The following is a 27,991-nucleotide window of genomic DNA, read 5'->3' on the forward strand; positions in this document are numbered from 1 at the left end:
AAACAGCTTAGGGTATTTCTCCAAACGTATTAGATTTTATTGTTTTTTATTCACTAAGTAGAAATTTCCTTTTCTAAAATCTATTTAAATAGTCTAAGGGAACTTCGGATTTATTCGAAATGCAAAAATCTAGGTTCTCAGAGGATACTTACTGAAATAGTAGCTTGCATACATTAGTGTATATATGAACTATTCCATCAAGAAGCAAAGTCTGCATTGATTAAGAAGAAAAATGTAGATATCCCTAAAATTTCCAAAAAATTTTGATAAGTATTCTAATTTTCTACTTGGATTCAAAAATGTACTGCTTACAATTAAGGAATGATTCAACAAACAATTTCTATTCTCTCTTGAAACAATGTTCCTTATGGAGAGAGGCAAATGACACTACAGAATTAATCACATGATTCGCAAGGCCTATCTGAAAAGGACAAATGAAGAAACTACAGATTTGTGGGATTTTGAGTTTCTTGTTAAGGCTAGGTATAGTATTTAAATTATTATATTTTCTTCTGAGTGGGACAGGTAGCTGACAACAAGAGCTGGCTTATTTGGTACAGGTTGGGGAAACAATTACTTAAATTTATTAGCAGTCATTACTATTTCAAAAATTATTAACAAATGGCTCTGGGCTTCATCCTAACTCCTCAGTTAGTTCTCTAGTCCCTCTGAGACTTGCTTAACTTTCATCCCATGTTATGTCCTCTGGCTATTTCTTCACGACTGGAAAGCCTTCCTGACCCTCACAAATCCTGCATTTTGTAGGAGCCTCTTCCATGAAGTACTGGTTTTTGCATTCTACTTAGCGCTTTTTAAAATGTATATCTCCTCTTGGACTACAAAATGCTCTTGGTAAAACAATGAGATTGGGACTCATTATTAACAAAAATCCGAAAGTTAACCAAAAGAAAGGTGTGTAAGGTGTGACTAGAGTCATAGGAGGGACTGATTTTAAATAAATATCCCAGAACATAGGTATGTCATGCTACGCAAAATAAATATCCTGACAGGTTATAAATTCCTTTCAATAAGGCTTTTGTCACTCAAAACATTTTGAAACTTCTTTTTTGGCACTGCAGTCAGAATGACTTTAGGAACTACACATTATCTTGCAGTCATAACCAATTTTACAACCCAAAATTATACTCTCTGACTTCATCAATCAAATTTAGTCTTCTGACTAGGCTTCCAATAACTGCCTGTCATTTTCTCAAAACAAAAGCAAGCATCCAAACAAAAAAGTACCATTAATGAATGTCTACTTGTACCCAACATAATCAACAGAACGTGCCACGGGCCTGGAAGAAGTACATATTTTTTGGAATAAATGTAGTAAATAGCTTTTATAGATAAATAATCTTAAGAAGACAATAGCTACTGGATGTATAAGTTCTGTTTTTAAAAAAGTCACCTAACTCTATTTTGAAGCCTATATTAATTGCTCAAAACTGTGAACATACTGATGGATCATATAATAAGATACAGGGAACAGGTGTCACACAGAAATCATACATTGAGAGAATAAAAATAAAACCATTAAAAAATAGACTGGATATACATTAAAAAACAAAAACAACCAATCCTGCCAATCAGATAGCTAGTGTCATAACTTTCTGGTAATATACTTAAGTGGGTACTTTAGGCATCTAACTTTGAGTCTGTTTAGGCAGAAGGATTTTGCTTTTGTTCACGTTTGTAAAAATTAAATATTTTGTTATTAACTCATAAAAGTAATTACTTCCTCATATTTAGAGTTACCAATATTTTGGCTTCAGGGCAAACTTCTTTAAGAAGTTATATTTAAAGACAACAAAGAAAAACAGAGATTTTCAGTACCAGATGTCTGGGAAGATCCCATTTGGATTTGAGCTACTTAAATTTGCAATCATGTATTTATACATCTAACAGAGCTTCTGTTTCTCCCAGAATCAGAAAATTAACTAGCTTTGTAGCATCTTCCTTGATCTGCCACCCGTGCCCTGAGGATTAGAGACTCCACCTGAGCTTGTTTTACAAGCATAACAGAAAAAATTAATCTCTGCTGGCAGCGCTCCCACTGGGATACTGATGAATAATGATATCCCTCTTTTGCTGCCCTCTCAGTCCACTAGAAAAGCCACTCTAACCCGGCAACGTGGAAACTGCTGAAACCATTCCAGCTGTGGATTAGCAGGCAGTCAAGCATCCATCTGCTCTGTGTGAATCAAAAGAAAGCAAACATACATTCTTATGGCTAAAGTCATATTCAAATCCCATAACATCCTGTAGGAATATCTGTATTTATATCTACCTACCTACCTACCTACCTACTCGATCACAGGCAATCACATACTGTAAGCTAAATTAAAATTAACCCAATTCCTCAATTTAGTCTGCATTTCCTTGGTGCTTGAAATGTTGGAAAATAGAGTACAGGTTCAGAGTTTATAAAGTATAGGTCTTAAGTTTGGTATTCATATGGGGCTGATTAACTCAAAATTAAACTTTTAGAGTGCAATATGAGAATACATTAGGCATATACACTTTTCCAGATTCTCAGATGTAGCAACCAACTACTTGTTTCAAAAAGAAAAATAAGGCTGTAAAATCAGTTTCTGACAAAGTGTTACACAGAGAAACCTTTGATTTCACTTGGCTTTATTGTACTGACACACTGATGTAGTGGGTATCTGGGACATTTGCCTGCTCTAAAACTGAAAGAACCATTGCTTTTGGTCTGTAAATAGCAAAATTCAGTTTATCAGGACTCTGTCAGCTCTTTTTGAAATGAGGCCTCTAGCATTTTAATATACCCATAATGTAATGATAATTGATGTTTATAATGATAGCTTCAAGACTCTGCAAGATCTTTATGGGCCTTCTGAATGATCAAAGAAAAGAATTTTCAGCCCAGTTCTAAGAGTATTCTATACCATTAAAGTTCTTTGAATTCTGAAATCCATATAAGACATATATTCAGAAATTTTATTAACAAAAATATTTAAAATAATTATCACAGCATATTTCCATTCTATAATTAAAAAAAAAAAAAAGAAAAAAGCCCACCCTGCTTTTAAGCTAGTCTGGTATTACCCACATGACTTGGTGTGGGTCCCAAGTGACAATTCATCTTTCCTTTTTCTCTGATTTTACTTGCAATTCACTGGTTATTTCGATGTCTTACTGATTCTTTCCTTTCCCACTTCTCTTCCTCTTTCACTGACAAAAAAAGTAAAAGTAGTTCAACGTTACAACCCTTTCTGTGTTCTCAGCCCAGCTGAGCAATACATTGCCAGCTCGGTCACCGGTTCTGCAAGACAGTTTATTTGTTCATCTGTCAGTAGAAGATGACACCTGTCTGGCATTTGTCTTACAAATTTGCTGACACTGTTTAATAAATAACAGAAAATACCTACAGAGATGGAATGGAGGACCTATGTTTTAGTAAGTTGAAGCGAGTGTATATAGAAGAATTCTCTGTTGCCAATGGAAATCTTTAAAATCCTTAAAACAGATTATAGTGCTTCTGCCAGACTGTATTATCCTTCCGAACTACATATAAAAAAATGACTAGAACATAAGAATGTGTAGAATTTATGCATCTGAGGAGAATGACATTTGTAAATCCTTCTTACCTTCCAGATTTTTTTGTTTCATGTTTTTTTTTTTGTTTTTAAAGCAAGGTAAGTTCTAACTTTCTGACATAATCAAACCTCTAAGACATGCTTAAATTCTATTGGATTGTCAGCTGGAAAACATTGTAAAATAAGTGAAGTTCTTTTTTAGGAGAACGTAAAAATAAAATGCAGATGGTGTGAATAATACTACTGTAATAAAGACCATCTCGATGTATTTTATTTGGTAGTAACAACACGAATTTTTAGAATACATGTACACATGAGAATGGGGCACATCCATTTCTTTGGGTTGAGAAATCAAAAGATATTCAGCTTTTAATGTATCTCTGGAGAGGAAATTCCTCTAGGTTTCTGCCATATGTATATGGCTCGGCATAAGAGTATTCATTTTAGTCCTTCTCACAGTGGGAAGACTATAGTTTGCTAAGAATTATTAATAACTATTTAGATCTTTTTCTTGAAAGAGCTTTTCAAAACTATTCAGTTCATTAGTAAGTTATCCTCTATTGTCTAACAAGGCAAGCTTTATAAATATCTCAATAGTAGAATTCACATATAGGGCTATATGAAAACGTATCAAAACAAAACCCACTTTCCCCACTGATTCACTTTCAAAAATTAAGTTTAAGTGATTATAAATTATTCTTAAAGAGATATTGGTCTTGTAAGAAAAGTTTTCCAGTTTTTTTTTTTTCTATTATAAGTAATGCCGTGATGAACATCTGTGTACATATATCTTGACTTGTTTCCTCAGGACAGATTCCTAGAAATGGAATTACAATGCCATGGAGCAGAAATTTTTTAAACCTTTCTTTTTTTTTTTTTTTTTTAAACTTTGATAGATATTGTCGAATTTCTTTCTAGAAAGTTTGGGTCAACAATATTTAGCAGCATCTGGGAATGCTGCAACTCACAGCACACGCACCATCAATGGATATTATCCTTTTTGAATTTCCAACGATTTAACAGGCTAAAATGATTGCTGTTTTTTGTTTCAGTTAATATTTCCTTGATTACTGAGAAGTCTGAGGGTTTATTTTTTATGTTTGTTAAAAATGAATTTGTTTTTCTGTAAGTTGTTATTCAATGCCTTCTTTTCATTTTATCATTGGAGTCATAGTGGTTGTTTTTTCAATTTTTTGATTTAAAAAATTAAAATATATTACCCTTTTGATATAATAAAAAATAATAATGACAAATATTAATGCTTTAAAAATTTTATATATAGAGACATGCATATATTTTATATTTTTATGTAGGCAAATTCATTCATTTCCTTTTATAATTTCTTCAATTCCTTTATGCTTTTTGTTTCTTCCCCTCTCCCTTGAAATTTAAACATTCTTCTTGGCTTTGATCCTTAATCTGACTGAATTTTATTCTGGTATATGCTATGAAATTAGACTCTAACGAATATTTTTCCAAAATGTTACACAATTTACCCAACAATATCCGTTGAATAAACTATCCCTTAACAATGATTTTATGATGTTTTCCTTTTATTTGGTTAGTGCTTCACACAGATTAAGTGAGATAGGTCTTGACCAATGTGTGAAAACAATCCTGGCTGAGGTGGGAAAGGAGGCATTCCTGGCCTATGGAGCAGAAGGAGCTCCACAGAGATGCAAAAGGGGAAGAGCAGTGGAAGAGGGAGGCTGCTTCTACTCTAGCCTATCCTGGAGCTGGCTCGGAACAGTCTCATATGGCATGCCAAGGAATCAGAATTTATGTTATGAGGTGTTTTTCAATAGAAGAGGATAATGATATTTGTCCTATGTTGGTATGATTTATATAAATTATAATAAATCAACTACTAGAACTTTTTATCATTAAAATATTACTATTAATAAAAACTAGTAAGAACAGAGATGAATGATTATCATATGGTAATGTATTGAGGCTTTACACACATTCTTTTATTTAATCTTCCCCTTTATTTTATAGAGGAGCATGGAGCTTGGAGAGATTAAGTGACTAACCCAAGGCCACATAGCTAGAAAGTGACAGAGTCAGGTCTGTGTGACCCTAAAGCCCATGTTCTTAATAACTAGACTTTCAGCATACTCTAGACATGCTGGTACAACTTACACTTTTAAAATAGTTAATATCAAACTATAATTACTTCTTAGACATAGGCCTTTTCCCTCCTTGAAGGCAGGGACCGTAAATTATCTTTGTCCTCTTGCACCTAACACAGTAGATGCTAAATAAGTACTTGCTGGCCGGTTGAAGATGTATGTTTGAGAATGTCTGTAGGATAGTGATATAGGTATAGAACAGATAAGCTTCCAAATAAGAGAAAATGACGGACAAGCAAGACAAAGTGTAACTAGTAAGGGACGCAAAGAAGAAACTGAAGTAGAGGAAGGAAGCGATTAGAGAAGTGTGGGAAAAAAAGGTACGGTCATTTACTTCCCTGTTAAAAATTAAAATGAAGCAATGCATTATTTGTGTATCAAAAATGCTAATTTTTGAAAAGCTATATTTAGCAAGCATCTAGACTTTAAATATGGCCCCCTCCCCCAAGTTTCATATTAAGCAATGTAATGTTTACCTAATTGTTCAGGAAGAGAAACTATTATATCTTAGCCCAACTTCGAGCTGGCATTACTAATGAACTATATTAAATTGACCAACGCTTTAACTGCAACTGAATGAAGAGAATTTTTCCAGATGAATATATGCCTAATAAAATGGCCAATTTGATTTGCCTGATTTTTCTGTCAGCCAGGTTCCAATGGCTTCCTGGCTATTTTACAGCTTTCTACTTAGTCCCAAAAGAAAGAACATTTTTCTTACTAATACAGCTTCCTCACAGATTTCAAGCCCAAGTTTCTAATTCAAAGAAGTGCTAATCTATTTGTAAAGCATCTTAGTGAAGGAGAAATCACACAGCCATAATCACTATTACAAATCATAATTACTTTATGATTTCTTCTAATTACTAAGTGGTTTTTAACCACTATAAATAGATGAGCACTCTTAGGAGCACATTGGTCTGGAAGTGAGGGTAATGTCTCATTAAAGAATCATAATGCTTTTTAATTTGGAGGTAGGATAATGTGGCAGTGGGGAATCATTACTTTAACAGACTTTGTCACTCCCCTTTGGTACACTAAAACCCAGAACCATGGTCTCCAGTAAAATATTAACGTGGGGAGAAAGGCAGAGGCAATAAGGGAATAAGAGCAGAACAACCTAAGAGAGAAAACTCAGAAAAATGACAGTGTGATGAAGAATACCAAGATCTCTCTGGAGAGATATACCATGTTCTTGGATTGGAAGAATCAATTTTGTGAAAATGACTATACTACCCAAAGCAATCTAAAGATTCAATGCAATCCCTATCAAATTACCAATGGCATTTTTTTTACAGAACTAGAACAAAAAATCTTAAGATTTGTATGGAGACCCAAAAGACCCCAAAGAGCTAAAGTGGGAGGGAAAAAAATGGAGCTGGAGGAATCAGACTCCCTGACTTCAGATTATACTACAAAGCTATAGTAATCAAGACAATATGGTACTGGCACAAAAACAGAAATATACATCAATGGAACAGGATAGAAAGCCCAGAGATAAACCCACACACCTATGGTCAACAAATCTATGACAAAGGAGGCAAGGATATACAATGGAGAAAAGACAGTCCCTTCAGTAAGTGGTGCTGGGAAAACTGGACAGCTACATGTAAAAGAATGAAATTAGAACACTCCCTAACACCATACACAAAAATAAACTCAAAATGGATCAGAGACCTAAATGTATGACCGGACACTATAAAACTCTTGGAGGAAAACATAGGAAGAACACCCTTTGACATAAATCATACCAAGATCTTTTTTGATCCATCTCCTAGAGTAATGGAAATAAAAACAAAATTAAACAAATGGGATCTAATGAAACTTCAAAGCTTTTGCAAAGCAAAGGAAACTACAAACAAGACGAAAAGACAACCCTCAGAATGGGAGAAAATATTGGCAAACGAATCAATGGACAAAGGATTAATCTCCAAAATATATAACTAGCTCATGCAGCTCAATATTACAAAAACAAGCAACCCAATCCAAAACTGGGCAGAAGACCTAAATAGACATTTCTCCAAAGAAGACATACAGATGGCCAAGAAGCACATGAAAAGCTGCTCAGCATCACTAATTATTAGAGAAAGGCAGATCAAAACTACAATGCGGTATCACCTCACACCAGTTAGAATGGGCATCATCAGAAAATCTACAAACAATAAATGCTGGAGAGGGTGTGGAGAAAAGGGAACCCTCTTGCACTGTTAGTAGGAATGTAAATTGATACAGCCACTATGGAGAACAGTATGGATATTCCTTAAAAAACTAAAAATAGAATTACCATATGACCCAGCAATCCCACTACTGGGCATATACCCAGAGAAAACCATAATTCAGAAAGACACATGCATTCCAATGTTTATTGCAGCACTATTTACAATAGCCAGGTCATGGAAGCAACCTAAATGCCCACCGACAGATGAATGGATAAAGAAGATGTGGTACATATATACAATGGAATATTACTCAGCCATAAAAAGGAACGAAATTGGGTCATTTGTAGAGACGTGGATGGATCTAGAGACTGTCATACAGAGTGAAGTAAGTCAGAAAGAGAAAAAGAAATATCGTATATTAACACATATATGTGGAACCTAGAAAAACGGTACAGATGAACCGGTTTGCAGAGCAGAAACTGAGACACAGATGTAGAGAACAAACGTATGGACACCAAGCGGGGAGAGTGGCGGGGTGGGGGTGGGGGTGTGATGAATTGGGCAATTGGGATTGACATGTATACACTGATGTGTATAAAATGGATGACTAATAAGAACCTGCTGTCTAAAAAAATAAATAAAATTCAAAAAAAAAAAGAATACCAAGATCTCTCAAATGAAGTTACCATATGTTCTTTGGGGGGGGGGAGCAATACTAAAATAAAACTCACTAAAGGATACATGCTAGGGTGAGGATAAAGTTTTCTTAGAGATCATAAGGAAACCCAGACTGTATTCTTCTTTATCCCTCCAAATATTAATAATGAAATTAAAAGTTTCTGAGTAAGTCCAATAAGGCCAGCCTTTCTGACAGTGACTAAGTGTTCTGAACCCCTACGAAATGTAAAGGTATTTAGTGTAAGGCAGTTTTGAATGTAAAAGAAAAGTAAAACATAAATAATAAACCCAAACTAAAATGTAACACAAAACAAAACATCTATCTAGATCAAGATATGTTCCAATACGTATCTTATACCTTAGCTGTTCACACTAATCCTGTGATTATAAGTAGGGTAGGTCTGATTGCACATCTTTTTTTACCTGTATACGGGCCTCTCACTGTTGTGGCCTCTCCCGTCGCGGAGCACAGGCTCCAGGCACGCAGGCTCAGCAGCCATGGTTCACGGGCCCAGCCGCTCTGCGGCATGTGGGATCCTCCCGGACCGGGGCGTGAACCCATGTCCCCTGCATCGGCAGGTGGACTCTCAACCACTGCGCCACCAGGGAAGCCCTGATTGCACATCTTTTAATGAATGGGGAAACTGAGGTTTAGAGAGATGAAATGACTTGCCACTTATACAAAGACTTAAACTGGCCATTGTGAGATTTGAACCCCTGTTTCCTAAATGCAAATACCATATTCACTCCCCCACACTACAGCCACCTCAGTCTATTAATGGCCATCACTCACATTTATAGGTCTTTCTCAACCTCCTCAGTTTCAGCTGATAATCATGAAAAAACTCAAAGCAAAAACAAGGGAATCTCCTCAGTATCTTACCATCTCTTACCAACCTCCTGACACCTATGCTCTAACACCATCTAGTCTCCTGTTACAATGGCTTGTCTCTTCTTCTACCAGAAGCCAATTCTTCCACTTATGCAGTGATTCCTATTTCCCCTTCATTTTCTTAAGGATTTTTTCTTTCTTATATCATTTTTTCCCTTTCTGTAGGATCATTTCCATCAGCATATAAATATGCTATAAAATCTTAAAAAAAAAAAAAGGAAATTGATTTCATATCATCTCCCCTCCCGAGCTCCAAGCAAGAATTAGCTGTATTTGCTGTCTCTGCTTTCTTAAAACTCATTCTCTCGAGTCCTCTCACATAAGGCTTTTATCTCCTGTGACTCGACTGAAATTACTCATTAAAGACATCTAGGAGGGGACCTTCAAGATGGCAGAGGAGTAAGAAGTAGAGATCACCTTCCTCCCCACAAATACATCAAAAATACATCTACATGTGGAAAAACTCCTACAGAACACCTACTGAACGCTGGCAGAAGACCTCAGACTGCCCAAAAGGCAAGAAACTCCCCACGAACCTAGGTAGGGCAAAAGAAAAAACAGAGACAAAAGAATAGGGACTGGACCTGCACCTCGGGGAAGGAACTGTGAAGGAGGAAAAGTTTCCACACACTAGGAAGGCCCTTCACTGGCGGAGATGGGGGGTGGCGGGAGGAAGCTTCGGGGCCACGGAGGACAGCGCAGCAAAAGGGGTGCAGAGGGCAAAGCAGAGAGATCCCCGCACAGAGGATCGGTGCCGACCAGCACTCACCAGCCCGAGAGGCTTGTCTGCTCACCCGCCGGGGCGGGTGGGGGCTGGGAGCTGAGGCTCGGGCTTCGGAGGTCGGATCCCAGGGAGAGGACTGGGGTTGGCTGCGTGAACACAGCCTGAAGGGGCTAGTGCGCCACAGCTAGCCGGGAAGGAGTCCAGGAAAAAGTCTGGACCTGCCTAGGAGGCAAGAGACCATTGTTTTGGGGTGCACGAGGAGAGGGGATTGAGAGCACTGCCTAAACCAGCTCCAGAGACGGGCACGAGCCGTGGCTATCGGCGTGGACACCAGAGATGGGCATGAGATGCTAAGGCTGCTGCAGCAGCTACCAAGAAGCCTGTGTGCAAGCACAGGTCACCATCCACACCTCCCCTCCCGGGAGCCTGGGCAGCCCGCCACTGCCAGGGTCCCGGGATCCAGGGACAACTTCCCCAGGAGAACGCATGGCGCACCTCAGGCTGTTGCAATGTCACACAGGCCTCTGCCGCCACAAGCTCGCCCCGCATCCGTACCCCTCCGTCCCCCCGGCCTGAGTGAGCCAGAGCCCCCGAATCAGCTGCTTCTTTAACCCCGTCCTGTCTGAGTGAAGAACAGACGCCCTCAGGCGACCTACACGCAGAGGTAGGTCCAAATCCAAAGCTGAGCCCCTGTGAGCTGTGAGAACAAAGAAGAGAAAGGGAAATCTCTCCCAGCAGCCTCAGGAGCAGCGGATTAAAGCTCCACAATCAACTTGATGTACCCTGCATCTGTGGAATACCTGAATAGACAACGAATCATCCCCAAACTGAGGCAGTGGACTTTGGGAGCAACTGTAGACTTGGGGTTAGCTTCCTGCATCTAATTTGTTTCTGGTTGTATGTTTATCATAATTTAGTATTCAGTTTATTATCACTGGTAGATATGTTTATTGATTTGGTTGCTCTCTTTTATATATATATATATGTATATATGTATGTATATATTGTTCCTTTTTCTCTTTTTGTGAGTGTGTATGTGTGTGCTTCTTTGTGTGATTTTGTCTCTATAGGTTTGCTTTTACCATTTGTCCTAGGGTTCTGTCTGTTTTTCTTTTTTTAGTATACTTTTTAGCACTTGTTATCATTGGTGGATTTGTTTATTGGTTTGGTTGCTCTCTTTTTTCTTTCTCTTTTTAAATTACTTTTTAAATTTTTATTTTAAATAATATTTTAATTTATTTTTTATTTTAATAACTTTATTTTATTTTATTTATTTATTTTGTTTCTCCCTTTTCTTCTGAGCTGTGTGGCTGACAGGGTCTTGGTGCTCTGGCTGGGCGTCTGGACTGAGCCTCTGAGGAGGGAGAGCTGAGTTCAGGACATTGGTCCACCAGAGACCTCCCAGCCCCACATAATATCAGTCGGTGAGAGCTCTTCCAGAGATCTCCATCTCAACGCTAAGACCCAGCTCCACTCAACGACCAGCAAGCTCCAGTGCTGGACACCCCATGCCAAACAACTAGCAAGACAGGAACACCACCCCACCCATTATCAGAGCGGCTGCCTAAAATCATAAGTTCACAGACACCCCAAAACACACCACTGGATGTGGTCCTGCCCACCAGAAAGACAAGATCCAGCCTCATCCACCAGAACACAGGCACCAGTCCCCTCCACCAGGAAGCCTACACAACCCACTGAACCAACTTTACACGCTGCGGAAAGACACCAAAAACAATGGGAACTACGAACATGCAGCCTGTGAAAAGGAGACCCCAAACACAGTAAGTCAAGCAAAATGAGAAGACAGAAATACACAGCAGATAAAGGAGCAAGGTAAAAACCCACCAGACCAAACAAATGAAGAGGAAATAGGCAGTCTACCTGAAAAAGAATTCAGAGTAATGATAGTCAAGATGATCCAAAATCTTGGAAATAGAATGGAGAAAATACAAGAAATATTTATCAAGGATCTAGAAGAACTAAAGAGCAAACAAACGATGAACAACACAATAAATTAAATTAAAAATTCTCTAGAAGGAATCAATAGCAAAATAACTGAGGCAGAAGAATGGAAAAGTGACCTGGAAGATAAAATAATGGAAATAACTATCGCACAGCAGAATAAAGAAAAAAGAATGAAAAAAATTGAGGACAGTCTCAGAGACCACTGGGACAACATTAAATGCACGAACAATCAAATTATAGGGGTCCAAGAAGATGAAGAGAACAAGAAAGGGACAGAAAATATTTGAAGAGATTATACTAGAAAACTTCCCTAATATGGGAAAGGAAATAGTCAATCAAGTCCAGGAAGCACAGAGACTCCCATACAGGAGAAATCCCAGGAGAAACACGCCGCACATATTAATCAAACTATCAAAAATTAAATACAAAGAAAAAATATTAAGAGCAGCAAGGGAAAAGCAACACATAACATACAAGGGAACCCTCATAAGGTTAACAGGTGATCTTTCAGCAGAAAGTCTGCAAGCCAGAAGGGTGAGGCAGGACATACTTAAAGTGATGAAAGGGAAAAACCTACAACCAAGATTACCCTACCCAGCAATGATCTCATTCAAATTTGACTGAGAAATTAAAATCTTTGCAGACAAGCAAAAGCTAAGAGAATTCTGCACCACCAAACCAGCTTTACAACAAATGCTGAAGGAACTTCTCTAGGCAGGAAACACAAGAGAAGGAAAAGACCTACAATAACAAACCCAAAACAATTAAGAAAATGGTAATGGGAACATACATATCCATAATCTCAAATAAACAACCTAACATTATACCTAAAGCAATTAGAGAAAGAAGAACAGAAAAACCCCAAAGTTAGCAGAAGGAAAGAAATCATAAAGATCAGATCAGAAATAAATGAAAAAGAAATGAAGGAAACAATAGCAAAGATCAATAAAACTAAAAGTTGGTTCTTTGAGAAGTTAAACAAAATTGATAAACTGTTAGCCAGACTCATCAAGAAACAAAGGGAGAAGACTCAAATCAATAGAATTAGAAATGAAAAAGGAGAAATAACAACTGACACTGCAGAAATACAAAGGATCATGAGAGATTACTACAAGCAGCTTATGCCAATACAATGGACAACCTGGAAGAAATGGAGAAATTCTTAGAAAAGCACAACCTTCCGAGACTGAACCAGGAAGAAATAGAAAATGTGAACAGACAAATCACAAGCACTGAAATTGAAACTGTGATTTAAAATCTTCCAACAAACAAAAGCCCAGGACCAGATAGCTTCATAGGTGAATTCTATCAAACATTTAGAGAAGAGCTAACACCTATCCTTCTCAAACTTTTTCAAAATATAGCAGAGGGAGGAACACCCCCAAACTCATTCTATGAGGCCCATATCACCCTGATTCTAAAACCAGACAAATATGTCACCAAAAAAGAAAACTATAGGGAATATCACTGATGAACATAGATGCAAAAATCCTCAACAAAATACTAGAAAACAGAATCCAACAGCACATTAAAAGGATCATACACCATGATCAAGTGGGGTTTAACCCAGGAATGCAAAGATTCTTCAATATACATAAATCAATCAATGTGATAAACCATTTTAACAAATTGAAGGAGCAAAAACATATGATCATCTCAATAGATGCAGAAAAAGCTTTTGACAAAATTCAACACTCATTTATGATAAAAAACTTCCAGAAAGTAGGCACAGAGGGAACTTTCTTCAACATAATAAAGGCCATATATGACAAACCCACAGGCAACATTGTTCTCAATGGTGAAAAACTGAAACCATTTCCACTTAGATCAGGAACAAGACAAGATTGCCGACTCTCACCACTGTTATTCAACACAGTTTTGGAAGTTATAGCCACAGAAATAAGAGAAGATAAAGAAATAAAAGGAATCCAAATCAGAAAAGAGGAAGTAAAACTGTCACTGTTTGCAGATGACATGATACTATACACACAGAACCCTAAAGATGCTACCAGAAAACTACTAGAGCGAATCAATGAATTTGGTAAAGTAGCAGGATACAAAATGAATGCACAGAAATCCCTTGCATTCCTATACACTAATGATGAAAAATCTGAAAGAGAAATTAAGGAAACACTCCCATTTACCTCTGCAACAAAATGAATAAAATACCTAGGATAAAACCTACCTAAGGAGACAAAAGACCTGTATGCAGAAAAGAAAAAGACGCTGATGAACGAAATTAAAGATGATAGAAACAGATGGAGAGATATACCATGTTCTTGGATTGGAAGAATCAACATTGTGAAAATGACTATACTACCCAAAGCAATCTACAGATTCAATGCCATCCCTATCATACTATCAATGGTTTTCACAGAACTAGAACAAAAATTTCACAATTTGTATGGAAACACAAAAGTCCGCAAATAGCCAAAGCAATATTGAGAAAGAAAAACGGAGCTGGAGCAATGAGGCTCCCTGACTTCAGACTATACTACAAAGCTACAGTAATCAAGACAGTATTGTACTGGCACAAAAACAGAAATATAGATCAATGGAACAGGATAGGAAGCCCAGAGATAAACCCACGCAGATATCGTCACCTAACCTTTGAGAAAGGAGGCAAGTATATACAATGGAGAAAAGACAGCCTCTTCAATAAGTGGTGCTGGGAAAACTGGACAGCTTCATGTAAAAGAATGAAATTAGAACACTCCCTAACACCATACACAAAAATAAACTTAAAATGGATTAAAGACCTAAATGTAAGGCCAGACACTATCAAACTCTTAGAGGAAAACATAGGCAGAACACTCTATGACATAAATCACAGCAAGATCCTTTTTGACCCACCTCCTAGAGAAATGGAAATAAAAGCAAAAATAAACAAATGGGACCTAATGAAACTTCAAAGCTTTTGCAAAGCAAAGGAAACCATAAACAACATGAAAAGATAACCCCCAGAATGGGAGAAAATATTTGCAAACGAAGCAACTGACAAAGGATTAATCTCCAAAATATACAAGCAGCTCAATATCAAATCAACAAATAACCCAATCCAAAAATGGGCAGAAGACCTAAATAGACATTTCTCCAAAGAAGATATACAGATTGCCAACAAACACATGAAAGGATGCTCAACTTCACTAATCATTAGAGAAATGCAAATCAAAACCACAATGAGGTATCACCTCACACTGGTCAGAATGGCCATCATCAAAAAATCTACAAACAATAAATGCGGGAGAGGGTGTGGCGAAAAGGGAACCCTCTTGCACTGTTGGTGGCATATAAATTGATACAGCCACTATGGAGAACTGTATGGAGGTTCCTTAAAAAAGTAAAAATAGAACTACCATACGACCCAGCAATCCCACTACCAGGCATATACCCTGAGAAAACCATAATTCAAAAAGAGTGATGTACCACAATGTTCATTGCAGCGCTATTTACAATAGCTAGGACATGGAAGCAACCTAAATGTCCATTGACAGATGAATGGATAAAGAAGATGTGACACATATATACAATGGAATATTACTCAGACATAAAAAGAAACGAAATTGAGTTATTTTTAGTGAGGTGGATGGACCTAGAGTCTGTCATACAGAGTGAAGTAAATTTGAAAGACAAAAACAAATACTGTATGCTGACAGATATATATGGAATCTAGGGAAAAAAAAAAAAAGGTCATGAAGAACCTAGGGGCAGGACGGGAATAAAGACACAGACCTACTACAGAATGGAGTTGAAGACAGGGGAGCGGGAAGGGTAAGCTAGGACGAAGTGAGAGAGTGGCAGTGAGATATATACACTACCAAATGTAAAATAGATAGCTAGTGGGAAGCAGCCACATAGCACAGGGAGATCAGCTCGGGGTTTTGTGACGACCTAGAGGGGTGGGATAGGGAGGGTGGGAGGGAGATGCAAGAAGGAGGGGATATGGGGATATATGTATACGTATAGCTGATTCACTTTGTTTTACAGCAGAAACTAACACACCACTGTAAAACAATTATACTCCAATAATGGTGTCAAAAAAAAAAAAAGACATCTAGGAGCTCTATCGTATCAAGTCGAGTGATTAATCTCAGCTCTCATCCATTCTGTATCAACAGTTTTAACTCAGTTGACCACCACGCCCTTCTTGAGATTCCTTTTTCCCTTAGCTCAGATCAGTGCACTCTCCTGCAAGTTTTCTTTCTTGTTTATCATCCTTCACTCTCGGTTTTCTGCTGACTCACCTCCTCCCCCAACCCCAATAAGCTAGAGTTCCCAGAGTGCAATCTGCAGACCTCTGCTCAATACTCACTGCCCAGATGATCTCAACCCACCTCTGGACTCTGAAATTTTGAATACTATCCATGTGGCCTGTCACCAGCGGCCCCCAAAACAAACATAGACCTTGCTCTTAACTCTGCCTTCTTCACTTCAATAAATGGTTTTCTCTCTTATTGAATTGTTCCAGCCCCAAGGCTAGGCATCATCTTTATTTCTTCTGTTTACTCTGTTTACTTATAATCAATCAGCTAATTACTGTTGGTTCAACCGTCAAAACATCCCGAATGATAAATGATTTCTGCAATAATCATTTCTCTACTAAGGAGGCGGTCTTTTCGGAATTAATAATACCACATCGCTCTTTTGATCAAAATTCCTCCAACGGCTTCTCTAAACACTTTGGATAAAATCCAAACTCCTCAGCCAGGCCAAAGACGACCTTGGCCCTGCCCACCATGCCCGCTAAGTGCTTATTCCACGCTAGCCACACAGGCTTTCTTGTCGTTCCTTGAACCTCTGACAAGTACCTCCTGCTCCATGGCCTCTGCATTTGCTGTTCCCTCTGCCTAGAATTTCTCCCCTGAGGCTTCCTCATGAGTTGCTCTTTCATGTCACTCAGTTCTCTGTTCAAATATCATGTCCTCAGAAAAGCTCTCCTTAACTGTTCTGTGAAGAACAGGTCTCCCTAGTTACCTTCAGACTCCTGCCTTATTAAAAAAAAAAAAATCTTACATACATTTGAACTTATATTACATGTTTATTTGTTAACTTGTTTGCCAACCCCATTATGAAGATAAGGTCCATGAGTACTGGAACTTCATCAGCCTAGCATGCTGCAGTGTATTACATGCCTGGAACATAGTGTGTGCTCAATAAATATTACTAAATATAAGAAGAGCTAACATTAACTAAGTACTTCAAATGAGCAAATGACCACTGCTCTGTGATTTGCCTCTATTAACTAATTTAATCTCCCCAATAAGTCTATGAGATACTTATGGTGGTAATATCACAAAAGCCATAGTTATGGAATCATTCTTTACTTGGGCTATAGGGTCTTTTCTTAAATGATTATAAAAAGAACAACTCAGAAGGATTAGTGGACGAGAAACTGTCTTGTGAGAAACTGACCAGGAGATATAAATCCCTACACAATTGAAATAACGGCTAATATATGAGGACTTGTGGTGGTCTGGTAATAACCAATGAGGTGAGAGAACAATCCACTATTTATTAAGTATAAAAAAAGGGTAATTGTACTGCTTTCATTAAACCCCCCCCTACTTATAAAAGCAGTATTATCTATAAAACAAGATTCAATAAAACAAGAAGATGGCTAACTATAATATCTTGTCCTTAAACACATATTAGGATACACTTTAACACACTTTATGATAGGGAATTTTTAAAAATTTTACCTGAAACTGTGTCAATACAGTTAAAAAAATTTTTTTTAGGGCGCATAGTGTTTCTATACATTATTACATAGAGAAAAAGTCTGGCATGTTAGTTAACCTAAAGGGCTGTATATCTCTCAGCACCAAGGAGTATTTCTATTGTTATTTTTTTTTAATTACATGTTTCCAAAACAATGTAATACTGAAGGACTCTGCTTATACCAATAGGGGGTTGGGAAGGATATTTAATTTTTCTTTTAGGATGTTTAATTTTTCTTTTGCTTTATTACACAGAAAATGATATTGAAGTAGATTTAGTTGGCTTTAAGTATTGGGAATGGTCACACTTATTTACCTACTTGGCTGCTTTGTTAAAATACAAGGCAATGTTTTGGCATTATTTCTACTGGGAAGATATTTATGACAGGAACCATGAACCTTTTGGAATACTTCTAATCACCATTATTAATTGAGGAGTGAGCTAGCATTGATTTCTGAACTGCTCCACCTGCTGGACCAATGAAACCCTAACCATAATTTTAGAGTACTTAAATTTTATCGGGATGAAATTAGAAACATTCTGAGCAGAAACCAATTTCTAGCATATGAAAATTATATTTTAAAATGTTTTATCCACTATTAAAGTTTTTACTTTCCACTTATTTTTAGTCTAAACAATGCTCTGTTTATTCAAAGTAGAATGAAGTGACAAATGGTTAGAATTTAGGGAAGAGATTTTATTCCCACAAAGATAATAATCTTCAATCTTATTTTCATTACATTTTAATTTCCCCAGTGTGATTGCATATGTACTGACAATTCTAAATAGTTATGATATCATTAAGTTAAGCAGAGAGTTACTACCAACGATAAACAAAAATATATCCAAAACCAAATTAACAATGATTTACTTTGCCAAGTCATTCATGATGGGGTTCCCTGAAAAGCAGACTACCCTGGAGTTTTACAAATATGACTTAATTTATATGCAACCACTCAAGATTTTATTTGTAATTTTAAAATGTCTAAATGGAGTCTCCTTTTGCAAATGCTTTTAACGTGACCCCCAGGAGTTTGGTGATCCAATCCTGCACGTAGGCCAGGCTGGTAACTCTGACTTTTGAGGACAGCATCAGCAACACTTCTGCCTTGAATGCCATAAGCAGGACTGAACACTTCCCGTGCAGAGGCAGAACTATATGAAGCAGCAACAGCAGAAGAGACAGATAGACTCGACATAAGCCTACTCCTTTGTTTTTATTAGGTTCTTTGGGCTCTAGGACAAATCTCCTTAAAAGATACAGGTCTATCTATTATTTCCTTGGTATTCCCCCAAGAGCAATGAGTATTGGATAGAACACTTAGCAAATCTTATAACTTAGGCTGAGAAGGTTAATGGTATATCCCTTTTACATACCATGTTTTGTAAGTTTTATTTAAATAAAAGGGCAAAATAAGATGCAAGAAGAGGAAAAAGAAAAGTACAAAATAGCAAAGGGGAAAAGAAAGAGAAGAGCATTTAAAAGGTTGCTGGGGGATATGAATTCCAATTTCAACTCTGCCCTTTGGGATCTGAGTTTTTGTATTATTTTTCCATACCGGTTTGTGTCATCTTGGGCAAAACTGGGTCTTTGTTTTTTGAAAAAATGAGAAAGTTAAACTAGGTAATAATGAAAGAAATATTAAGGATAGTCATACTTTGGTATCTAAACTTATTTCTTAATTAACAACCCTATTTAATCACCAACATTTAGAATCTCAGTAATTGACAGTTATTCTGTGGGACAGTTTAGGAAGCCAAAAGTAGTTTTTTAAAAAGTATCAAAAATTTAAAACAGGACAAATTTCAGGTAATATTAAAAATACATTTTATGCTCATGAGAACACAATTAGCTTAAAAATCTTTAGAGGAATGTACTAACTCACAACAGATCTGAGAATGAAGGTTTTCACCAGGAAAATATTTCACTTTTCTCTGTGCTAAGAAAAGCTTGTAAGTGCAGAAAGCTAGGAAGAAACTAGGAAATAATGGAAAATAGGGAAGGGCTCAAGGAAAAGAGACCAAGAGAAGTAGAAAGATACTTTTTTTCGAGACATTTGCCATCTGTGCCTCTCCAAAAGATGCCAAGCAGCTCTCCAGACTGGGGGTTAGGAAGCTCTTTCTCATGAACCCTGGAAGATATCCCATTAGGTTTCCTCACTAGGATGATAAAGAGTAGCAGATGGGATCCTGCAATTGTCACGAGGTTATTTGGAAATGGAAGGCCATGAGGTTGGTGATGTTCACTGTTACTCGGTTAACCTTTCCTTCCTTTCATTTTTCCTTTAATGAACTCTTTAATTTACATGTGGGGTCCCCTACCAATGGTATTCGTATCTGGCTTGTCCTTTCTATTTATTCCACTTAAAATTTCTCTCTTAAAAAAAATTCTTGCTTATTTTTCCAAGCCTATGTTTAAGAAAGATACGTTTGTAATTTTCAACCAAGAGATTTGTGGTTGTGTGCCAAAGAGGATAAAATTCAAGCATTAAAAATGCTGTATCACTGAAAATGTCGTCTATATGGGCAGAGCAAAGAAAGAACCAGTATGCTTTCAAATAAAGCAGTGCAGAAAACTGTCAAACCTGGAAATAAATAAATAAACAAACAAATTTATTTATTTGTTTATTTATTTATTTATGGCTGCGTTGGGTCTTTGTTGCTGCTCATGGGCTTTCTCTAGTCGTGGCGAGCAGGGGCTACTCTTCGTTGTGGTGCACAGGCTTTTCATTTGCCGTGGCTTCTCTTGTGGAACACGGGCTCTAGGCGCACGGGTGAGCTCAGTAGTTGTGGCTCACGATCTCTAGAGCGCAGGCTCATTAGTTGTGGTGCACGGGCTTAGCTGCTCTGTGGCATGTGGGATCTTCCTGGACCAGGGATCGAACCTGTGTCCCCTGCATTGGCAGGCGGATTCTTAACCACTGTGCCACCAGGGAAGTCCCCAGAAATTTATTAATATATAAAAATCTAATTTTTTATGGTACTTTTCTAAATTTGGAATGGTTCTATTTTATGTTAACACACGAAACCCATACTTTTAGTCAATATCTAAGGTTTTGTGGAGAAATAAGAATTTCACAACTTTTCAAATTGGATATTTGATATATAAACTCATGTTTCTGTGTAGTCACAAGAACCTTATCAACTGAGTTTATCTTTAAAAAATCTACTGAAAATTTACAATGTTGTGTTAGTTTCAGGTGCACAGCAAAGTGATTCAGTTAGAGATATACAGATATTCATTCTTTTTAAGATTCTTTTCTCATATAGGTTATCCCAGAATATTGAGTGGAGTTCCCTGTGTTCCTTGTTGGTTATCTATCTCATATATAGTAGTGTGTGTATGTTCATCCCAAGCTCCTGATTTATCCTCACCCCACCACCATGTTTCCCCTGTGGTATCCATAAGCTTGTTTTTGATATCTGTAAGTCTGTTTCTGTTTTGTAAATAAGTTCATTTGTTTCATTTAGAGACAAAATACATTTGGGGCATATTCTGCTTTCTTTCAAAGCTATTAATACTACGGTAAGCATATTATGAAAAATTCACTCAAATAAATTTCCCCAACTTTGAAATCTTTTTATTTCTATTACTCTTAGGCTACCTTCTAAAAGTCCACTGAACATATCAAATCATAATCCTTGTTTGTCACGATGACTGGCACCTTCTACTCTAGACTTGGCTTTCAGTGCCAACATCATTAAGAGATTCTTCAAATTACTTTTTAAATATCCTTTTCCCTCAGGATTTTCACTTGTATCTAATTAGACTACTTACTCCATGCCATGTAATCCCTGTTGCCAAAACTGCTAAATGCTTCAATAAGTAGGAGGAGGGCATCAATGGAGCAAGACAGATGTAATGTCACTGGTTAACAATAGAAGTGTGAAGCAGCTGCCTTAATTATGAAGCTTATTAATTCATGGTGTTGAGAAAAAACTTGGCAAGAGTTCTTATAAAATATCTAACCTTTTCAAATAGCAAGATATTGCTTAAAACTTAAAATCTATGTTTTCCATAAGGAAGGTTGAAATAACTATTTTGCCAGTAATTAACATGTGTATTTAAAACCTGTAATTCTAAGTCACAAGGTCACACATAATTTTAAAAGCAACTCTGTTTCTTAACTGACTTTTAAAAAGTATATACCATTACATTTCAATACTTAAAAAATTTTTTACATTTGGAATTAAATCATAGGATAAGGATAAATATGTCTAGGAGAGGAAGTAAGGAATAGGGAAGAGAGTTCTAAAGAGCTACTTTGTATGGAACCTGGGAAAACTTAAATAACCTCATCAAACCTCAGTTTCATTTTCTATATATTAACATTTACCATGTTGTTTGAGGATTATAAATAATGTATATTAAGTGCCTGGCATGTAGTAGGTGCTCCATAAAAGGTAGTTATTATTACTTTTTAATGAATATATTGAAAAGACTAGATTTAAATAAATGGGTTGCTGTCATAGAATAAGTGAAGAGAAATAGTTTTAAAAAAATCTTCAGTCTTACACCTAGAATAGAGTACTTTACTATCATTTAAAGACAATGACATCTAAAAATGTAAGCTAGAAACAGCTCAGTTTCTTAAGAAGAAGATGAGTAAGTGAAAACAGAAATCTGAAAAGAGGTGTTAGCAGAGAAAAAAAATTAGTGGAAGTGTGTTTTCTTTTTTGGTGTTGACTGAAATAAAGATTTACATATAATGGAATAGTGATCAACAGGAATTAGTTCCTGAAAGTATAATAGACTGTCACATTTAGAAAATCAAATAACACCCCCCACTCCCTATATTCTGAAGGATAAAATATATTCCAAGTATCATCTGAAAAAAAAAAATGGTTCTGATGAACGTAGGGGCAGGACAGGAATAAAGACGCAGAAGTAGAGAATGGATTTGACACGGGGAGGGGGAAGGGTAAACTGGGACAAAGTGAGAGAGTGGCATGGACATATACACACTACCAAATGTAAAACAGATAGCTAGTGGGAAGCAGCCACATGGCACAGGGAGATCAGCTCCGTGCTTTGTGACCACCTAGAGGGGTGGGATAGGGAGGGTGGGAGGGAGGGAGACGCAAGAGGGAGGGGATATGGGGATATATATATACATATAGCTGATTCACTTTGTTATACAGCAGAAACTAACACAACGTTGTAAAGCAATTATACTCCAATAGAGATGTTTAAAAAAAAATATTCCAAGTATCTAGTGGACCAAGAGAAAAATACCATACAGATGACACACTTTCATCTAATCCTCATTCCTGTCTCCTTGGTCTGTAACAGAATAATCAGCATCTGCCACACCAAATATGACACGCACAATTCATTAGTAGTTTTATCATTCATAAATTCTTTCTAGCCCTTTTTTAATCTATATATTTTTGGCCTACATTATATTCATCAAGTGAAGTAATAAATTCTCTGAGTTTATTACTTGCAGGATCAGATGGAACTTCCTATTAATTAAAAAGGTTACTTGTGTTCATGATCTAAAGAGGGCCTCCATTCATAAGGTCCATGATTTTACTATCTGTTACCTGATTCATATCCTCTGCCTCTGCAGACTGCAATGCCCCAATCACATACCTCCCATCATATGAGCGGCTCCCTTGGGCCCATTCAAACTTTCTCCATGATGTTCTTTTGATGTGGGGTCAGCAGAAATGCATATAGCAAACCTCGTGCACAGGGAAGATTAACACGAAGGAAGAATACTATATCCTGTTCTGTTTTTAGAGACTCTTTTTTTTCCCAGTACGCGGGCCTCTCACTGTTGTGACCTCTCCTGTTGTGGAGCACAGGCTCTGGACGCGCAGGCTCAGCGGCCATGGCTCACGGGCCCAGCTGCTCCACGGCATGTGGGATCTTCCCGGACCGGGGCATGAACCCATGTCCCCTGCATCGGCAGGCGGACTCTCAACCACTGCGCCACCAGGGAAGCCCTAGAGACTCTTTTTGATGGTGGGCAACATTCTGCTATGCTTCTTGGAGCGTCACACTGTGCTGATGACCTCGGTCAGGAGCAACACCCAAGTCTTTCATAGTTTATTACCATGGCCCATAGATTATCTGTGCATTAACACAGACACAGACACACAGACACACACACTCACAGTTTGCCACTAATGTTCACTATTCTATCTCCTGCCCCTAGAATGAGCCTTACACATTGTAGGCACAAAGTAAATATTTTTTGGATGAATCAATATATAGTCTGTGGGTAGAAATGTGACTGATGGAATTTAATATGGACACATGTAGAATAACATATTAAGGATAAAACATCTAAATTATACATACTTCATCATATGCTTAAGATATTTCTTAAGACAACTCCATTTAGCTTACCTCCTTACTATTTGGAAGAGTTCAGTTTTCATCTTTATATTAAACTCAGAAATTTCCTGTTGCCTCCATCCTTTGTCAAAAGGGTGATACTGTCAATATAATAAATACTATTCTGCAAAATACCAGGCTGACCCCAACAAGCCTACTGACAGAGGAAAAGAACAAAAAGGATAGAATTCAAAAGTTAGGGTATACATGTACCTAATGTATGGAAATTTTTTTTAACCAAACCTGACAACCTTCTGCTACGGAACACTGTGGAAGAGGGAAGACTGAAGGGCCAAAAACACTGTGAAAGGAAGCATACCATGAAATGACCTGATTATATGGCTTTCTCTTTTTAGTTTCGGAAAAAAAACTAAAGGCAATACAATTGTATCCCTACTTAAAAGTTTATGTATTTTTAAATGCTTGATGAAAGTCAATGAATGTTTTTTGTTTTTTTTTTTTGCGGTACACGGGCCTCTCACTGTTGTGGCCTCTCCCGTTGCGGAGCACAGGCTCTGGATGCGCAGGCTCAGCGGCCGTGGCTCACGGGCCTAGCCGCTCCGCGGCATGTGGGATCTTCCCAGACCGGAGCACAAACCCATGTCCCCTGCATCAGCAGGCGGACTCTCAACCACTGCGCCACCAGAGAAGCCCCAATGAATGTTTTAATATTCCTTTTTTCATTCTGTGGTTACCTTCTAGTTTGTTTTCTCTGGGCCAATAATAATCATACTGCAACATATTCAGAACACCTAAAATAAAAATCTTAATGAACATAATTTCTACACTATCATTAATACCAAAGACAGCAAATACCAAAAGTTAAATACAATATGTAGCCTAAGAAATAATGAGAAAACTTTATTCACTGCCAAAATTAAATTGATGAAATATTATAGTGAATTCAAAATAATACTCAAGAGATTAGAAGCTTCTCAGTTGTGATCTTTTCGGGAATACTAAAAATTCCTCTTAAAATAAGTAATAAATTATAGAAATAAAAAAGTTTGAAAATGACTTCAGAAATATGTCACTGTATCTTAGTAAAAGGAGATGCTGATAGTAAATAAGTTATAATACTGCATTGTTCGAAAACATAATGTGACATTATTAAACATTATAAAAACAAAAGCAATGGTAGTGGAACGAGGTCTTTCACACACACTGCTTTTCTTTGTCCTGTTGTGCTTGTCATCCTCTTCTCTATAGCTCCTGCTTGACCAGTTGTATCTCCTTGTTTCAAAACCACAAGGAGATTAATATGCAGTTTTGGAGGTAAGAGCAGAGAAGATAACGAAGCTATGTGAGTCATTTAGGACTCTCTGGTGTGATCACAAAATAATATTTAAAAACACTTTTCAGTGAAAGAATGATTTCTAGAAATTGTACTATAATTACTTCAAACACAATCCTGCTTTATTACTTAATGTTTCTCTGTTAGTTACACATATGTTCTCTAGTACATAGAGAATAATTTCTAGATAAGAAATTAGCAAAATCGTGGTACCTGCAGATCTCCTTATCCATATGAGTCCTATACTTCTAATGTCCCAGTGTCCTCCCTCAAAAAGAGGTCTCACTTAGATATTACAGACTTAGACACTACATAGCAGAAGTTGAGAGTTTCATGGACTAGACACCATAGGATGAAGAGATTATATCATTGTTGCTGTAGAAATCATTAAGGGACAATGCAGAACAGTATCTATGTAAATATACTGTAGTTTACCTTCTGTATATCTGCAGATGAGTTGTTCTTGTATTATTCACAAAAGAGTTGACTTTATTTTAATAAAGATATACCATGAGATCAGTACTGGTTTTAGGCAGTGTGATGCTGGAAAGAAACAGGCTACTGAAAGGATGTGAACAGACCTCTTGCTCTATCAGTGCCTTTTTATGGAAAAAACTGAAGAGAAAAATGACTGAATTCCCTTGGTACTATATACATTTGGGTTTTTTTTTTAGTAGGGTGGAATAGGCATATGGTTTTCACAAACTTTTACGAACAATGTGCATCTAGTCTAGACATACTTTGAACCTCCCAACTCGGTATTTTCCAGCTCACTCTGTGTGTGTGTGTGTGTGTGTGTGTGTGTGTGTGTGTGTGTGTGAGAGAGAGAGAGAGAGAGAGAGAGAGAGAGAGAGAGAGAGAGAGAGAGGGAGGGAGGGGCATGAGAGGCAGCACAGTGCAGTGGTTAAGAACGCATACTAAGGTGCTAGACTGCAAACTACTCACTTGATGTGCAACCTTGGACAAGTTGGTTACTCTTAAATAATAGGAATAGGAATAATAATGGGATGTTATCAATATCAAATGAGTGGCTTTGTTAGGATTAAATGAGTTTATCAATGTAAAGTTCCTAGAATAAGGTCTGTCACATGAAAAGTGCTCAGAGGTATCAGCTGTTATTATGTGTTCCCAAGTACTTTAAAATACTAAATTAGGTAAATATATGACGATAGGTAAATCTGAAAGAAACATTATATTCTTAAATCTAACAGATACTAGTTTAAGATGCTTGCTGAAATTAACTAACCATGATTTTACTGTCTTCCCCCCAGAAAAATCCTGTTTTTATGAATATCTGTCTAGGAAATGATAAAAACCTCATTCTTAGAAATCTAAAAGAGATTCTTAATTTTTAAAAAATATTCTTACCTCAGAAATGAATTGTTAATTTGACAGCAAAATCATTTTCTTGAAAGCTGCCTCATATACCTTAATCCTCTACTCATTTCCATAGAGCAAACAATAGAAAACTGATTTATACAGGACCCATCCACCCATCCGTCAATTCATGAACAAATATTTTCTGACTCATTACAATGTATTTGGCCCTATGCCATAAGCAAAATCTCTACACTAGTTTCTCAAAGGGAAAACACTGAAAAATTGGAAAACTGTGAATGGGATACTGATGTCTATTGAGAATGATAAAGCAATAGGAGAGGTAGGAAAAAAGCTAATAAGTAAGTGAACTACAGCAGAATCAGTGAATTTATAAGAGAAGGACCTTAAAGACATTAGAGTCCAATGGGTCTTAACTTTTTAAAAAAGTACCAACACACCTGAGGGGTAAAATAAAATACCATATTTACTTATAACATATATCCTGATTAATGTGCCAACAAAGTTTTATGGTAAATTATTACACTTAAAGTCAACAACAACAACAAAATAATGCATATATAATATGAAGGAAGGAAGTGGAGAAGATACTCCTAATAGTAATTTTAACTTCAATATTAAATTTAGTTCTTAGCTTCTCGGCAAAAAAGCAAAATGAACATAGTATAGTTTTTTACCATGTGATAAATCTGATTGTATATTTTCTTTTGGAAGGGGGGAATGGGAGGAGTTAACTTTTCTGGCATTAATTCTAAGAGAACTTAATCAAGTGGATCCTTATGTTAAGAAACATCAGCAACAGCATAGTTCCAACAAGAATTACCCAAAAAAAGCAATAAGAAAAGCTTTCAACTATAATCCAGAGAGGTTATTACATTGAAGGCTAGGGAGATCACCTGGCTGCTGAGGAGAGGCCAGTTTATACCTATTATCCTGGCTTAAATATCAGTAGTGCCCCATTCCATTCTCAGACTGACCCAAGTTTGGATGATAAATTACACGGTAATCTTAATGGGGAATTTAGTCCAGATTTGCTTTGTAGTGATCGTGTTTGACAGAAGAAAGAACTTCATAAACAGTTTCTGCCAAATTTCAAGAGGAACTAGATGGCAACAAATTAAGACCCAAATTAAAAGTGAAGGTATGAAATATATAAAATATAATCTCTATGTATTAAAA

General features: G+C 37.0%; 1 protein-coding gene across 3 annotated transcripts in view; it reads right to left on the reverse strand.

Moving 5' to 3' along the window:
- ASCC3 (activating signal cointegrator 1 complex subunit 3) overlaps positions 1-27,991 on the reverse strand; it is a 332,868-nt gene that overhangs the window by 47,470 nt on the left and 257,407 nt on the right. Inside the window, exon 37 of one of the 3 annotated variants that reach the window (XM_019929491.3) lies at positions 24,193-24,334. The exons of 1 other annotated variant lie outside the window; for it this stretch is intronic. In XM_019929491.3, coding sequence (XP_019785050.1) covers positions 24,227-24,334 — 108 coding nt within the window. In that variant the 3' untranslated portion in view covers positions 24,193-24,226. Of the gene's footprint in view, positions 1-24,192; positions 24,338-27,991 lie in introns of those variants that run through there. One more of the 3 variants, XM_019929493.3, reaches the window with a different exon arrangement.

Source organism: Tursiops truncatus, chromosome 12, assembly GCF_011762595.2.
Source record: "Tursiops truncatus isolate mTurTru1 chromosome 12, mTurTru1.mat.Y, whole genome shotgun sequence".
In the NCBI taxonomy this organism is placed as follows: Eukaryota; Metazoa; Chordata; class Mammalia; order Artiodactyla; family Delphinidae; genus Tursiops; species Tursiops truncatus.